At 45.2% G+C, this 14,721-nt stretch overlaps 1 protein-coding gene across 1 annotated transcript in view; it reads left to right on the forward strand.

Annotated features, from left to right (window-relative positions):
- Nucleotides 1-14,468, forward strand: part of GOLGA2 (golgin A2) — a gene marked incomplete at its 5' end in the record, with an annotated part of 17,716 nt that extends 3,248 nt beyond the window's left edge. The window contains 25 exons of the mRNA XM_010193446.1: nt 699-833; nt 1,448-1,491; nt 1,619-1,682; nt 2,149-2,208; nt 2,656-2,736; nt 4,491-4,529; nt 5,034-5,096; nt 5,341-5,434; nt 6,101-6,207; nt 6,786-6,844; nt 7,090-7,231; nt 8,129-8,218; nt 8,390-8,497; nt 8,594-8,681; nt 9,196-9,542; nt 10,343-10,456; nt 10,745-10,969; nt 11,259-11,358; nt 11,446-11,534; nt 12,114-12,267; nt 12,404-12,471; nt 13,052-13,154; nt 13,416-13,522; nt 13,729-13,897; nt 14,004-14,468. Of these exons, the coding sequence (XP_010191748.1) occupies nt 699-833; nt 1,448-1,491; nt 1,619-1,682; nt 2,149-2,208; nt 2,656-2,736; nt 4,491-4,529; nt 5,034-5,096; nt 5,341-5,434; nt 6,101-6,207; nt 6,786-6,844; nt 7,090-7,231; nt 8,129-8,218; nt 8,390-8,497; nt 8,594-8,681; nt 9,196-9,542; nt 10,343-10,456; nt 10,745-10,969; nt 11,259-11,358; nt 11,446-11,534; nt 12,114-12,267; nt 12,404-12,471; nt 13,052-13,154; nt 13,416-13,522; nt 13,729-13,897; nt 14,004-14,251 (2,898 nt within the window). The remainder of the gene's footprint in view (nt 1-698; nt 834-1,447; nt 1,492-1,618; nt 1,683-2,148; nt 2,209-2,655; nt 2,737-4,490; nt 4,530-5,033; nt 5,097-5,340; nt 5,435-6,100; nt 6,208-6,785; nt 6,845-7,089; nt 7,232-8,128; nt 8,219-8,389; nt 8,498-8,593; nt 8,682-9,195; nt 9,543-10,342; nt 10,457-10,744; nt 10,970-11,258; nt 11,359-11,445; nt 11,535-12,113; nt 12,268-12,403; nt 12,472-13,051; nt 13,155-13,415; nt 13,523-13,728; nt 13,898-14,003) is intronic.
- Between the last annotated feature and the right edge of the window lie 253 nt (nt 14,469-14,721).

Raw genomic sequence — 14,721 nt, forward strand, 5'->3', positions numbered from 1 at the left:
TCCTCCTACGAAGGCTGGATGAGAACTCGCATCTAGAAAGTTTTTTAGCCTTTCTCTTTCCCATTTAGATTCTTGTAGTCATGGGATTCAGAGCTCCAGCAGGGCCACAGACACCTGCTCCCAGCCACGCTGAGTTTGGCCTGTTCATAAATGTCCTGTTCCTAAACTTGTGGTCCATGGCATGCCACACATTTCACTGAGTTTTAGACAGAGCATTTGAGTTCGACTGACCCAGTTTCCAAGTAGTCATTAACTTGGTCTTTTCCATCTTAATTTGCATTCACTGATCCCTGTTTTCCCCAGAGACATCTTGAAGGTAGTGCTTTTCAAAGCAGAGTGACTACCATCTAGCTTTGCCTTTGCTTGCTTTTTGACAAATTATTTGCTGTAAATCTAGTGTGTGAACTTTGAGTTGGGTAACATTATTACCCCATGTTAAAGAAATTAGTTTGATTATGGGACACTGGTTCTTCCGATTGGCTCTGAGAGGGGACAGGTCTGGGACAGTGTTTGGTCATGGGTTGATGCAGTCACCTGTTTGCTCTGGGGAGAACACAGATTCCCTTCCAGATGTTTCTAAATGATTGATTGTTCACATCTGTCTGGTTTTCACAGGCAGATCACAAGGTGATGTGTTTGTTTGTGTTTGTATTCATTTTGCATGAAGGCTGTAATTCCTGTGATGTGTTTTGTGACAGGCATACTTTGACAGTGATGTTGCCCCTCGTAACGCTGAACAGCTTGCTACCGATGTCCCTGTGCTATCTAACAGCAACAGTCTTCCTAGTTGTGGTTCTGTTCTGCCTGCTCCTGAGAGCATGCAGCTCACACAGGTTTGTGAATCACCGTTCATATTGCCACTGAACCATTGAGTACTGGTTAGCGATACCATGTTTTTTCTGAGAAAGATGATCTTCATAAATATGACGTGACTAGTTCAGATTTTCTCCTGTTAAAAATGCTACATTCTCCACTGTCCACCTAGCTGCCATTTGTCTGTGAGAGCAGAGTGTGCTAGAATGCATGGGCCCCTGCATCCAAAGCTGCTATTTTCCTTCCCCTTCTCTTTCATTAGCAGAAAGTGCCCTTAATAAGACAGAATGTCTTTGGCCAGATCAGTCTGTGTTTCCTTTCACTACTTAAAGACTCGCTTGAAGATTTTCCCAGCAAAGCAAAGTGTTGATTTATACTGATAAACAGTAACAGCAAACATAAAGCCTGTCAGCACTTAAATTTCTCCATTCCAATAACCCGGGCTCACGCCCCTCAGAAATTATGTGTGAGCCACGAGTGAGTTGGTGATTTAAGTTCATCTTTCTTTGGGAAGCAGTAATTACAGGTACTGTGGAACCTGAGCCCAGACATAATCAAGTCTTAGTGACACATTCAGAACTGTGACTCCCATCTTCTTTTACAGGCTTGTAAATGTTTTTGTTTCTGTCCACAGATTAATGAAGCTGAGGATCATAAAAATGCTTTGGATGAGAACAGGTGAGCTTCTGTGTTTGTTTATCGAACAGCTTTGCAGCAGGATCCCAAAGTGTCCAACAAATTAATGTTCTGACTGGGGCAGTTCTCTGGGAGAAATGTTCCTCACAAGGTCTTTCTTTGTTCCCAGGTCTTTCTCATCAACAGAAAGTCTCCGCCAGTTGTCTGAACAACTCAATGGCCTGGTTTCCCAGGTACAGCCTTGTTTTGATCCATTTGTCCTATTAATTCTTGTGATGTTTGATGTGGAGTTTCAAGCAGTCAGCTCAAGAAAACACTCTTCAATCTCAGAGGTGTCTGCAGTCATCCTACTAAGCAATAAGATATTTAAGGGTTGAGAAGCAAAACCTCGCGGTTTCGGAACGTAAAATTTCAGCAGTAGGAAGAAAAGCAGAGTGGGATGAATGAAGCACGTATTCATGGGAAGATGTATTCTTGATTTAGTGGGAAAGAATCTGAACTCAAACTGCATAATTCACCTCAGTTTGTCACGGGGGAGTCTGCATTTATCCTTAGCCAGAACAGTATGTTTTCTGTGCCTGTCTGTGGGACTTTGATGTGAAAGGTGCTAGAAGAATTATCATGAGAGTTGGTTCTTACTTAATAGTGATTTGTTGCCTTGGGGAGTAAAACTGACTGACTTGACTGATTTACTTCCAGTCTACGTCGTATGTGAATGGGGAAAGCGCTGTTTCTTCCACAAATATTAAGGAATTGGAAGTAAGTTGTTCTCAGTCCATACATTTTTTTCTTATTTGCTGCTGTTGGTCAAGTACTGGGGCTCTGTGCTTACAGCAGTGTTAGCGAGACCTACTTGAATGCACAGTTCACATACATCACTGTAATCAGGTAGTCGTGGTCAGCAGTAGAAGCAGGTATTGGAGGTGTTTCTAGTTTGGGGTCTGGGGATAATCTGGCTTCCATGCAACTGCAGATCTTATTTCTGATTCACTTTTATGTTAAAATGAAGCCTCAGCAGAAATGGATAAAATATGTTGACATCCCAGCTGCTTTTGTTGAAACCGTAGATTTTGTTTTGTTTGGAGAATCTGGTTATATCAAACTGTGATAATGATTTGTTTTTCTGTCCTTTTTAATTATTGCTTTTTTCCTCCCCTCCTCCTCTTCTGCTCCTTCCCTTTTCTCCTGTCTGCATGTGCCCATCAGACACGTTACCAGGAGCTGGCAGTAGCCCTGGACTCCAGCAATCTAACTAACAAACAGCTCGTTACAAAGATAGAGGAATTGGTAAGAAACAATCCAAACGACCAATTTGACCTTGTCTTTGCTGCTCCTCCATGCTCTCTGGGTGTCTGCAAGGTTATGCGTTTTCCCCTGGTGCCACAAGGAAGGCTGCTCACACAGCACTTTGTAAGGAACAAAATGGGCTGTATGGAAAACCTGTTAAGAGGATCAGTCTAAGGCCACTTATGAATGTGTTGGCTCATCTGAGGAACCAGAAGGAGAGTTTTGTTGTCTCCTTTTAAGTGTGCTCTGTCGATCTCATCATGCTTTCCCTGGATGATAAACATCCTGATAAAACTGCTATTTCTGGTCCTGGTCTGAATCCTTGAAATACAGAATTCTGGTGCTGGCAGCAGTGCGAAAACCTGTTTCTGCAGGTGGTGATGCTGTTCCAAATATATCAGCAGAGTGGGAGCAATAGGTCTAAGAGAGAGCCTGGGGCTGGTTTCTGATCATAGCCTCAGTCTCTCTTGGCATCATGAATGAGCTGCTTTGTCCCGTGGCCTGCATGGATGCCCACTGCTGCTTTTCAGCCCTCAGCTTTAACACTGCAAGAAATACAGCTCAGTGGACTTGTTTCATTCTGAAAAGAGCCTTTCTTGTTTGAAATACTTCTCCCCATTTTGTTCCTTTCCCAAACTACACTTTTCCCAAAGTTCAGCATTCCTCAGTGTACCCCATGACCCCTATTGTTTTAGTTTTTGTTTTGCATTGTTATTGTTCCATTCTGTTTCCTTTTGTCTTTTGGCTGGGCTGCAGAGGTACCTGGTGCAGTGCATTGCCTACATAGGATTCTCCTTGTCTGCCTGCTTTTCTGTTTGCCTGGAGCTATGTAGAGCCTTGGCTGCATTTGTGGTCTTGCCTTTGCTTTTCCTGGTTATGTTGTGCACTGGCATTGCTAGATTTGAAACCTCTAACTCATCACCCTTCCACCTGTAGTCAAGTTTCAAAATGCACTGAAGTAGTAGTAAAGAAGCAGCTTGCCCAATGTCCATTCTTTGGGAAGGAGAAAAAGTACTAATTATGTAGTCACTTATGAGGCTTCTGCGAGAAAACTGCCCAGGGTGACAACACCAGCAAACAGCAAACCCAGGAGCATGGTTTGTGTGGCAGCCTCACAGCAGCCACTTCTATTTCCTTCACCTCCTATCTGAAGATGCACTACGTACGGTCAACAGATCTCCAGTATTTCACCCATAAGATTGAAATTGGCTGGGACAGACTTATCCCTTTTCTTTGCTTCAGCAATTTCTCCCACCACCTTTTGTAGCAGCCTGCCGACATAAGTACGGCTCTGCGTGACTTAGAGGCCAGTTGTTAAGTGGGGTAAGGGTTGAAGGTCTCAGTTAAAGACTATGGGTTTTGGTTTTTGTTTTAAAAAGCATTTTTGGTGATTATCCTAATACACCAGGATTACTCTGATAAATTCCATAGATGTGGGATGCAAGTTTGACTGAAGTTGGTGGATGCTCAGATACAAACATCCAGGGATTTCAGTAGTGGTATTTAGGAAGAACTATGGTAATGTACTGAGCAATGAAAAACATACCTGGCATATAACGTATATTAGTGAAGGGAGCCCCAGATGTATTATTTTTAACAGTGACGATGAACTTCCTGGTCTTCTACTGAAAGGGTAATGGAAATTCTGTTTGCATTAGTTGGGCATGTATCCTACTTCATTAAAGTGAAAATGTGTTTCAGCAGTATGAGAGTATTTTTTTTCTTAATACTGGCACATGAATTTTCTTCCATAGAAGCAGCAGAACCAAGAAGCAGTGAATCAGCTGGAGAAGGTAAAGTGTGTCCTATTTTTGGATAGATACAGAAATAGGTATCTGTTTCTCCGAGGACTAGAAAGCATAGTGGACTGTGGCACAGGCATCCATGATCTTGTCTTATTTTAGATTCAGTTTTATTTGTAGCACAAGGTTCAATATTTTGACTCCATGAGTTTCGCCTGGCAAGCAGCACTCTTACTTTGACAAAGCTAATATTTAAATGCTCAGGTATTGGAGGAGTGCGGTGGAGGCGGGAGATTACACTTTAAGCCCTTGCCAGCAGTTTGCAATCCAAACACTGCCATGTTTATTCTAGCAGTGATTGTGCTACGCTGTCATTGCCACTCTGGGATGAAGTAGTCCAAATAATGGAAGACTGAAGTATGTCTTTAAAAATACTGGTATCCTTTAGATGCTGGAAGTACTACCAACAAATAACTGGTTTTTTTAGTTTGCCATAAAACACTGGGGTTAACTATTTACATTTTTGCGCTGAATAGGCATCATTTGTTTATACAGGAAAAGATGGAATTTGAAAAGAAACTTTCTAAAGAGCAAGCAGCACTGAGGGAACAGCTACAGGTAAGGCACAGCCTCCATTACAGTAATATCACCTGGCTTCTGCTGTGTTCTGGGTTACTGACTGCTCAGTCTCCATCCTGGAAGCCACACGAGTCCATTCCTTCAGGAAAACTGGGAGAGTCAGCCAGACTGTGCTTAACTGCAAAAGCTCCTTACCTTTACCGAATAATTAGTTTTGGGCAACAGTGATGTTGCAGTTACACCCAAAAAAGTTCTGCGCTGAGCTGATTTTCCTTTCCCAAAGGTTCATATCCAGACTATTGGAATTCTGGTTTCTGAGAAGTCGGAGTTGCAGTCAGCCCTTGGACACACTCAACAAGCTGCACGGCAGAAATCAGGTAATGGGCTGTGGGCACTCCAGCTCAAGCTGTTGGTTAAACTGTGGGTTTCAAGTCACAGGCATGATAGTTGCTGGCAGCCAGCTCACAGCACTCACTGACTCCTTAATGAGCAATACTTGGCACCATCACTGCTTCTGTCATCGTAACTGCCCCCAAATGGGAGCGTGTTGATCCCATGGCAGTTGAGGTTCTTTGTGCATCACTAAAGCCTTGTCAGCCCTGTTTAGGCCTGGTGCCTACCCCAGACTGTTCCTTTCTGACTTTCTTCTCATTCTTTTAAAACTTTGTTCCCTTTTCTCCACCCTCCCTCCCTCCCAGCTGCCATTTTAATGTAGGTTTTACTTGAGCCTTTCTTTCTGAACTAAATTTGAGCGAGTTATTCTATTAGGAAAAAAAGCCCCAAACAAACAACAAACTGTCTATTGTTCTGCAAAGGAAGTTTCATCATCTCCTTCTAAAAGTGAGGAAGGTAGCTACAGAGAGCTTTACCATCCATAGCTGGCAGTGATTCACCTGTAGCATCAGGAGTGGAACCAGGTCTACTGATCTACAAAGCTCTGTGCTGCCTTAAGAGCGTCTTGACAAAGCAGAAAGTGCTGTTCAGCCAGTTCCTAAAAGCTCTTTGTGGTCTAGCCATGACTGACTCTGCTCTGACTTGTTCAGGAGAAGCCGAAAATCTTGCTGCTTGTTTGCACTCATCTCGCCAGAGGGTATCGGAGCTGGAACGTACTTTGTCCTCCATCTCTATGCAGCAAAAGCAGTCAGAGAAGGTAAGAGTCACCTCTGTTTATGCTTAACCAGCAGCTCTGCCTTTGGCTATTTGCTTGCCACTACTACACTGCTGCAAGGTCTGTAGTCCCTACTTAGAGTCTAAGAGGTAGAAATTAACCCTGTTAATTGTTAATTAACCTTGTAAAGCCTTGTATTCTCCATGATCAAGGCAAACTTCATTCAGGTTTCTGTGACCACTAATCATATGGTCCAGTTGCTCTCTTCTGATCTGGCACCTTACTTCATGAGTCTTGCCAGCTCCACACAACAGAGGCCTCACTGAGGCCTCATTCCAGAGGTGTTTTCATCGAACATATTCTTTAATATCGATATTAACCCAGAAGTTTGCAGAAATAACCTCATGTTCAGTTAGTAGCATCGCATTCGAAAAGATTTAGCAGAATTTTTCTTGGCAAATTCAGGAGGTTCTAAGCAAACCTGTGCTGAAGATTTTGCCAGAGTTAACGACCTTTTCCACTTTAGCTGATCTGCTAAAGGTGAAATTAAGTATTTTTTAAAACATCTTAATTGTTTGGCTAAAGTCTGTAGATGAATCAATAATTTCCTTTTTCTCCAGCATAATAAAGAGTTAGTGAAGGAACGAGACAACCTGAAACTGGAACTGTACAAACGAAGGTAAGTCCGTTCTGCTTGTTACTGCAGAGTAATACTCTTCTCAGTAGAGCCACAAAACATAACAAGGGGCACAGACCACAGGTGGTGACTTGGGAAGTTGGGTATTCAATTTAAAAACAAGTCACTAGATGTGATGTTTCTGTGATTGTAGCTGCTATGAAGAACTGGATGGTAAATTTATGACAGAGACCTCAGCAAACACATAGTAAATACAGCGATGCCCCTTTGTTATCCGTTTGTTTCAGCAAAAGTAGCGAGGAAATAAAGCAGCAGAATTCAGAGCTGTCAGAGAAAGTCAACTCCCTGGTCTCCAAGAACTCAGCCATGAAGTTGGATATGGAGGATTTGCATAAGAAACTGGAAATGGCTGAACTGATGATTCAACAGGTAACCATAAATCTGGGATGCGAGGGTAGGTCACACTGATCATTCTAAGACTTTACTTCTGACAGTGGGGGCAAGACTTAACTCTTATTTATAAAGGAAGGCACAAAAACTCATAAAGACTTACTAAAAGCCTTAGTAAAAGGCTTTCAGTGAGGCCTCTGAGGAATGGAAAGTCTCTGTTCTAAGGAGCTGGAGCAGTAGCTTGAAAGATACTGTGACATTATTCTGCTTAAAGGACGACTGAACACACCAGGTGTGAAAATGCTGCTTACGTCTGTTCAGCATTTTGGCTACTCAGGTGTTGTGCAGCCTCATTGAGAAACCAGTTGAGTAGGGGTGGTGTTTGTACCCACCCTAGCAGATGGTGGTGAACTGGACAATGGCAACTTGAGGGTCAGTGGCTTAAGTTACCCTTGAAATGAAGCCAACTGCCACTCTTCTGGGAAAAGCACTGTGTCTCAACTGGACCAGCATTGCTACTTAGTCCACTGGCATTTTATCATGTTCCAGACATTGGCTTTAAATTCCTGACATGTTTGACTACTTTTAAGGTCACAGGGTTTTATAACATCTGATCTGGCTGTATATCCACACTCTGGACATGCACAAAGTTTGAGCCAAATGATTTGATTAAAACACATTTTCTTAATTAATAAAAAAAAAAGTAACTATAAGATCGGTAGGGAGGAGCTGCCCAGTTCAGCCTGTTCTACAGGGCCAAAGTCTAAGCCTTTTTTTTTTTTCACTGAATTTCACTGTGAATTGGAGCACTTGGTAGTGCTGCAGTGTAACTTACAGAAGGTTACAGCATGGATCACGTGGCAAGTTACTATCAGGGGAAAGGCTACTGAGAAATTGAGTATTACAATTTTGCCCAAACGTTTTTTTTCTTGGCAGTTCTCAAATCAGGGAGGGAGCCTGGATGCAAACCAGCAGTTGCAGATGGCACTGGAGGAGAAGGCAAGCCTGGAAACCCAGGTTGCTCAGGTAAGAGGTTTTACAAAATACGATCCAAATCTTGACTTCTGTAAAGAAACTTGTGGCAGAAGAATGCAGCCTGAGCTTTGCATTAACACTGGGTTTTTCAAGCTTTATCCCTTAAGCAGTCACTGCCAAATTTATTTAACCAATACGATTGTTTTATTTTGCTTTGAGCAGCTCTCAGAGTCACTTCACCAGCTCCAGGCAGAAAGAGATCAGTATGTAGAGAAACTGAAGGAGGAGCGGAGCATTTGGCAGCAGCGGGTACAGCAGCTCTCTGAGCAGGTAACATCAGGGGCTTCACAGCTGCTTTTGACAAACACAGAGAGGAATAAATGCACCATGAACATTGTTTTAACTTTCACTTGTGTGGCCTTGCAGGTCCACTCAATGGCAGAGGAGAAGGAGAAGCATATGGCCCAAATTCGGGAGCTGGAAGCCAATGTTACCGAGCTGTTGGACAAATCAGGTAGGGCTTCCAGAGTGGGGCTTCACAGTGCAGAGTAGCAGCTGGATAACTCTGTCCCAGTGTGCAGGAAGTTCTGCACACAAGGTGCAAGTAGGTCTGATGCTCTGAAACCATGAAGGCAGCTGAAAGCCTGGTGACACTAAGAAACCTCTCATCCTAGCAAACAGCAAATGAACTGCTTCAACTAACTGACCACCAGAGTGTTTATGTCTTTAAAATCCACCTGACTGTACTATCATCCTCTCTGGCCCAGGAGTTTGGGACGGCAAGATGCTCTTGCTAGGGCTGTGAGGCAGTTAGCAGCACACAGCAGGATGCTGTGCTTGGTTTTGGAGTTGTTTTGCTTGTTCATTCCTCTCAGTGCCCTGCAGTGAGGGTTGGATACTGCAGCTGGTGATACCTATAGGGCTCTGCCACCCAGAACGTTGGGGTGTGCTTTGAGTATGTAACAGTGATGTGTCTTGTACAGTGATTGAGCCCTTTGACTGAGCTGCTTTTGATTCCATTTCCTCAGCAGTTAAACCCATGGATATTGAGCCTTCCTCACCAGCAGAGCCCACAGCGGCCGAGCTGAGCCTGCAGGAGGAAATCCAGCGGCTGCAGCAACAAAAGGAGGAACTGCATGGGCAGTACCAGGCCCAGGTCCGGGACAACGAGCAGCTGAGCCACCTCAACCGCGAGCAGGAGGAGCGGCTGCTGGAGCTCGAGAAGGCTGTGCAGCGCTACAACGAGGAGGCTGTGGACAGACAGCAGATCCTGGAGGACATGCAGAGTGACAAGGCCACAATCAGTAGGGCACTGAGCCAAAATCGGGAGCTGAAGGAGCAGCTGGCTGAGCTGCAGAATGGGTTTGTCAAACTGGTATGTCTCTTCCATGCATCTTTTCCCATTGATTCCCTCACTGGTGCAATCCTCTTGTAGCACAGATGTAAAAAATGGGCATAAGCATTATCTGTCTCTTGACCTCTGAGGCTCTGATGCTCTGTCTTCGGTGATACGTATTGCCATGCCAGGAGGTTCCCTGTCATTCCTTACTACCTCAGGTGCTCTGGCAGACGAACCAGTATCTTTGTCCAGAGCAGTTTCCTTCTCCCTCTCATCCCCTGGCAGTCAGGCTGTCTCTTTATCTGCCCTTATACCTTTGCAGATACCCATTTTCTGTTCCCTATATTTTCCCATGAGGAAGAAGTTCTCAGCAGTCTTCTCTCCTGCTGCTGTCATTCTTACCCATCGTGGAGCTGAATCCTTACTCTTGCTTGATTCTTCCAATGTAACAGCTTCCCCTTTGGGGCACTGGCAAACTGACACATGGCTTAGCTGCTGATTTTTCTTTATTCCCTTCTGAATTATTCTTGGTTTTGAATGTCTGTGGCTCTGTTTGGGATATTCATGCCACCCATCTGCTTTGGAGCTGACAGGCTGTGTGATGTGCCAGGCCTCTTCTTGGCACTGTCCCAGCACCAATTCCCATGGCTCTTTCCATGCTCTTCCCCCATCTTCTGAACCTTTCTGTAGGTTATTTACTGCCCTTAGTTTATGGCCCTTAGTTACACTCCAGAATAACACAAGGGAAGGCAACCTGTTAGAATGAGCATGGCTTATTGAGTGTACATTTATGTTCATTGGGGCAATTTCCTTATACAGTGGTATTTGTCTTCCAGACAAATGAAAACATGGAGGTCACAAGTGCCCTACAGTCAGAGCAACATGTAAAGAAGGAGCTGGCCAAGAAGCTTGGGCAGCTGCAGGAGAACCTGGGGGAGCTCAAAGAGACGGTAAGCAACAGCGGGTGGGATGGCAGGGCAGGTACGTAGCGGTTTATGCAAACTGCTGGCAACTTTCCAACTGTTGATGGAAAGATGGAAATCGGTATTGTAATGGTCAGGCTGGGAGCCTTCCCCAGTCGTCTGCTGTCTGATGTGGGGACCAGCATGTGGGGGCAGATGGTGGCTGCCTGCCTCATTGGTGGCCTTGGGGCAATGTCGACAGTTTGGATCATGTCACACAGATCAGCTTTTCTGGCAGAAATGGTTTGATGTGACAGTTCCATCTTTTTATGCTAGCTGGAACTGAAAACACAGGAAGCTCGGGGTCTGCAGGAGCAGCGGGACCAGTGCTACAGCCACTTACAGCAGTACACCGTGGCGTACCAGCAGCTGTCTGCTGAGAAGGAGGAACTGCACAGACAGTACTTGCTTCAGACACAGCTAATGGATCGGCTACAGCATGAGGAGGTTCAGGGGAAGGTGACAGTGGAAATGCACCTGAAAGAGCTGCAGCAGACCAAGGTAAAACTAAAAAAGGGCAACTGGAAAAACAAGAGGAAAAGCGCTTAACTACATTAAATATTAATTCAGTGAAAGGTTGGCCCAGATGATCTTTCACGGTTGCTTCTAACCTGGGCTGTTCTGCAATTCTATGATTCCATCGTGTGCGATGCAGGTTCATGATACTTGTCTGGAGCAGAAGCACTGCTTTTTGTGTGTGTGTGTGTGTGGTGCTACTGCCTGAAGATGTAGTGACTGTTTGCAGCCTGAATTGTGCAGGTTTCAGTAATCTTCTGTATGTTTCTTGCAGGAAAGTCTGGAAGCTGTAGCTAAGGAAAACAAAGAGCTGCAGGCCCAGATCAGTCAGTTAGCAGCAGACCTGGATGGCAGAGTTTTGCACAGACTAGAGGGTGAGTAGCTGCAGCTGTTCTCCGGGGAGGAGGTGGAGCTGGGATCTCTGGGGTATTACCTCGTTATTCACCTTCCTTCTTCTACAGGAGATGGAGTTGAAAGTGAAGCAATGACCGAAGAAATCCAAAAATCTTCATTTGTGATCCCAGAGAAGTTTGAAAGCCATGAAGAAATGGTGAGTCTTAATGGGTGGGAAAGCCTTTGGTTTTAGTTCTAAACAAACATCTAGAAAAGGAGGCGGGTTAAATTGCAGAGAGGTTCCACTGGCTACATGAAGTAGGCTGTTTATCAGCTGTGATCCCTATCAGCTGAGGCAGTAATGAAGGAATTGTAACAGCTCCATGTGCATAGCAGCAAAAAAACAAGACTTCTGCAGCTTCCTTGCAAGATAGGCTGGAAGTCTGGCAGTGGCTTTGATTATGAAGACAATGGCAGATGATGTTCTCTTTAGTTTGGAACGCAGCTTGGAAATGGTGTTGAATTTCTCCTAGGTTTTCTTCTGTAAGTACAGTCATAATAGGAAAATACTGCAGTCACATGGATATAATGGGAGCTACTGTTTAACCTGCATATCTGTGCTACTTGGGAGTGAGAAGAGATGCAGTAGTTGCTGCCAGGTTTAGTTCCAGGGCAGCCACTTAGTACTTTGGTTCTGTACCCATAAGTAAAATGGAGTAAACTGTCCTGAGATGCATCACTGACCATGCTTCAGACAGGAGCAGCACTGATGTGCATACTCTGGAATTGTTCTTAGGTCGCTTTCTTGACATCCACCATGTCCCAAGTGGAGAAGGAGCGAGAAGACATGAGGCAGCAGCTGGCTGCTCAGAGGCAGCAGTGCAGAAGCCTCCTTCAGCAAATGGCAGCCCTTAGGCAGGAGCAGCAACACAACGTCATGCTGGGTGGAGGTAAAACGTTGTGCCGTTGGGGACAGTGTGACTATGGAGGCGCGCCTTGGCCAGTTGGCCCTGGCCTCTGTGAACAGATCTACACGTTTGGTGAGTGCATCACGTGTGAACTGTACATGCCACGTGTCCCTTCCAGGTTCCTCTGTGGATACTGTTCCAGTGGAGGTTCATGAGGCTTTGAAAACCGCGATGGAGAAACTACAGGTAAGCAAAGAATCATCTTTTAGCCCCACTACACTGCTCAGCCAGACTTTGACCCAGTGTCAGACACAGCACACACAAGCTGTGGGGGAATAAGTAGCCAGTGTTCCATAATAATAATCTACTTCCTAAAAAGCTTATCGCTGCTTGTTGCAGCACAGGAAAGCTTGCAGCAGTTACTCCCCTCCCACCCCCTTCAAAGACTAGAAGGGCCTAAAACTCATCTGTGGTCTTTTTCTAAAGAAATAGCTGAAAAACAGACTGTCTTTACCCTGCTGGGATGAAGCAGGTGGTCTGCAGTGTTGGAGCTGAGTATGACCAGAGCTATGCTGTCCCAGCAGTGAGAGGATTAAAAAGCACTTTGTTTCATCAGCCCTTCTGCTTCCCAAAATGCAGAGATGCCTTGTTACACCTTCTCCAGCTTTTCTCCTCTCTGTCCTTTTTAGCATCAAATTGGAGACAAGTTGTAAAGGCAGCGAGATTTGTTCCCTAGGCTCAGACCAATGTGAATGGTGGTGTCTGTAACACAGGTGTTCTCTGTAGCTGAGCAGTTCAGATGATTGATACCAGTTTTTGTGTTCAGTCCCGTTTCACAGAGTTGATGCGAGAGAAAGCTGATCTGAAGGAACGGCTGGAAGAGCTAGAACACCGCTGCATACAGCTGTCTGGGGAAACGGACACCATTGGTACGTTTAGGCAACACCAGCACAAGCTTGTTCAATGCATTTTTGATTTGAGGAACAGAAGGTCCCCATTAGCTTTTGGACCTGGAGCCCTCCAACTGAGGACCTGAGCAGTTCAGGTCTCCTGCTGCTGCCTAACTGTGCTGGATCTCCAGCTCAGGGGTGGATGTGCTGGATCCTCACGCCACAGAGTTCTGTGCTCACCATAAGGCTTGTACCCTAATCATGCTAACGCTTACTCCTGACGCTTCTCTTGTATTCTAGGCGAGTACATTGCATTATACCAGAGTCAAAGGGCTATCCTCAAACAGCGACACCAGGAGAAAGAGGAGTACATCAGCAGATTGGCTCAGGATAAGGAAGAGATGAAGGCAAGGAATCTTTTCTGTAGTACTACTACAAGCAGGGCAGGTCTGGGGAGCACTTGCATAGTCCAAACCTTCACGTGTTCCTCCTCAGCTAGCTTTAACTTGAAAGTTGCTAATTTTGTGACAGAGGCAGGTCTGCAAACTGTAGTGCGGTGTTTGCAGCCACCGGGATGTGCGTATTTCATAGGCTTTCCTTTACTTTGGTGCAGATGAAACTACTGGAACTGCAGGATTTAGTGATGCGTCTGGTCAGGGAAAGAAATGAATGGTACAGCAAGTATGTAGAAGCTGCTCAAAACCCTGAGCTGTTAGCAAGCCAGAATGAAAGTGTACTTCCAGTGGAGAGGCGCATTGAACTCAACGCTACTGATGGAGAAGGTAAGCTGCAGCCAGGACAAGTTCTGTGAAATGGGATAACCTGAGGTCTTGCTGTTGTGCGTGGATGGGAAGAGTTACCTGCCCGCCTTGTCTGTGTTCCTTACAGGGTTACGGGAAGTGAATTTATCAGATGAAGCAGAGCAACAGGCTGCTGTTCATCAATCCGGTTTCTCCCCCACTGACAGTAAAGCTGCTCAGCCAAGCCAAGAGGACCCCACAGCAAAGCAAATAATGCAGCTTCTCCGAGAAATCCAGAACCCTCAGGAGAGGCTGGGCTCCCTGCTGGAAAACCCCTGCATTCCCTTCTTCTACCGTGCTGATGAGAACGATGAGGTCAAAATCATGGTAGTTTAAGTGGCACTAAGTCTTATTTACAGCAATTTTCTATGAGCTTGAAAGGACTTAAGTGACTTGTGTGTGCCCATACCTCTGCTCAGTGCCCTTAGTCAGAACAGACATCTACTTTAAAGACATCAGGAAAGAGGGCTTGCGTCAGACGGAACTTGATCATCAGACCTCATCTTCTCTTTCTCTTTCTTCTGTTACTTGGTGTGCTGGGAGTACAGGCAGACTCAAACTAATCCTGGGAGGCAGCTGGTGCTGGTGCTTCTGGGGGGAAGGGAATTCCATGACTTCTGGCAAAGTGACTCAGTCCCTTGTCCCAGCCTGCTGCCAGCACCCACCTTACAGCAGTGACAGCAGCGGTTCTGGTCCATCACTCATGACTGTAACCGGCCTAGTTCTTTCCAGGCCTCCCAAAGTAACTAACTTACTCTGGTAATGAACTCTCTGGACTCTAAACAGGTTGGTTTTGTTTCATACTA

The sequence above is a fragment of the Mesitornis unicolor genome, unplaced genomic scaffold (assembly GCF_000695765.1).
Source record: "Mesitornis unicolor isolate BGI_N332 unplaced genomic scaffold, ASM69576v1 scaffold22820, whole genome shotgun sequence".
Classification (NCBI taxonomy): Eukaryota; Metazoa; Chordata; class Aves; order Mesitornithiformes; family Mesitornithidae; genus Mesitornis; species Mesitornis unicolor.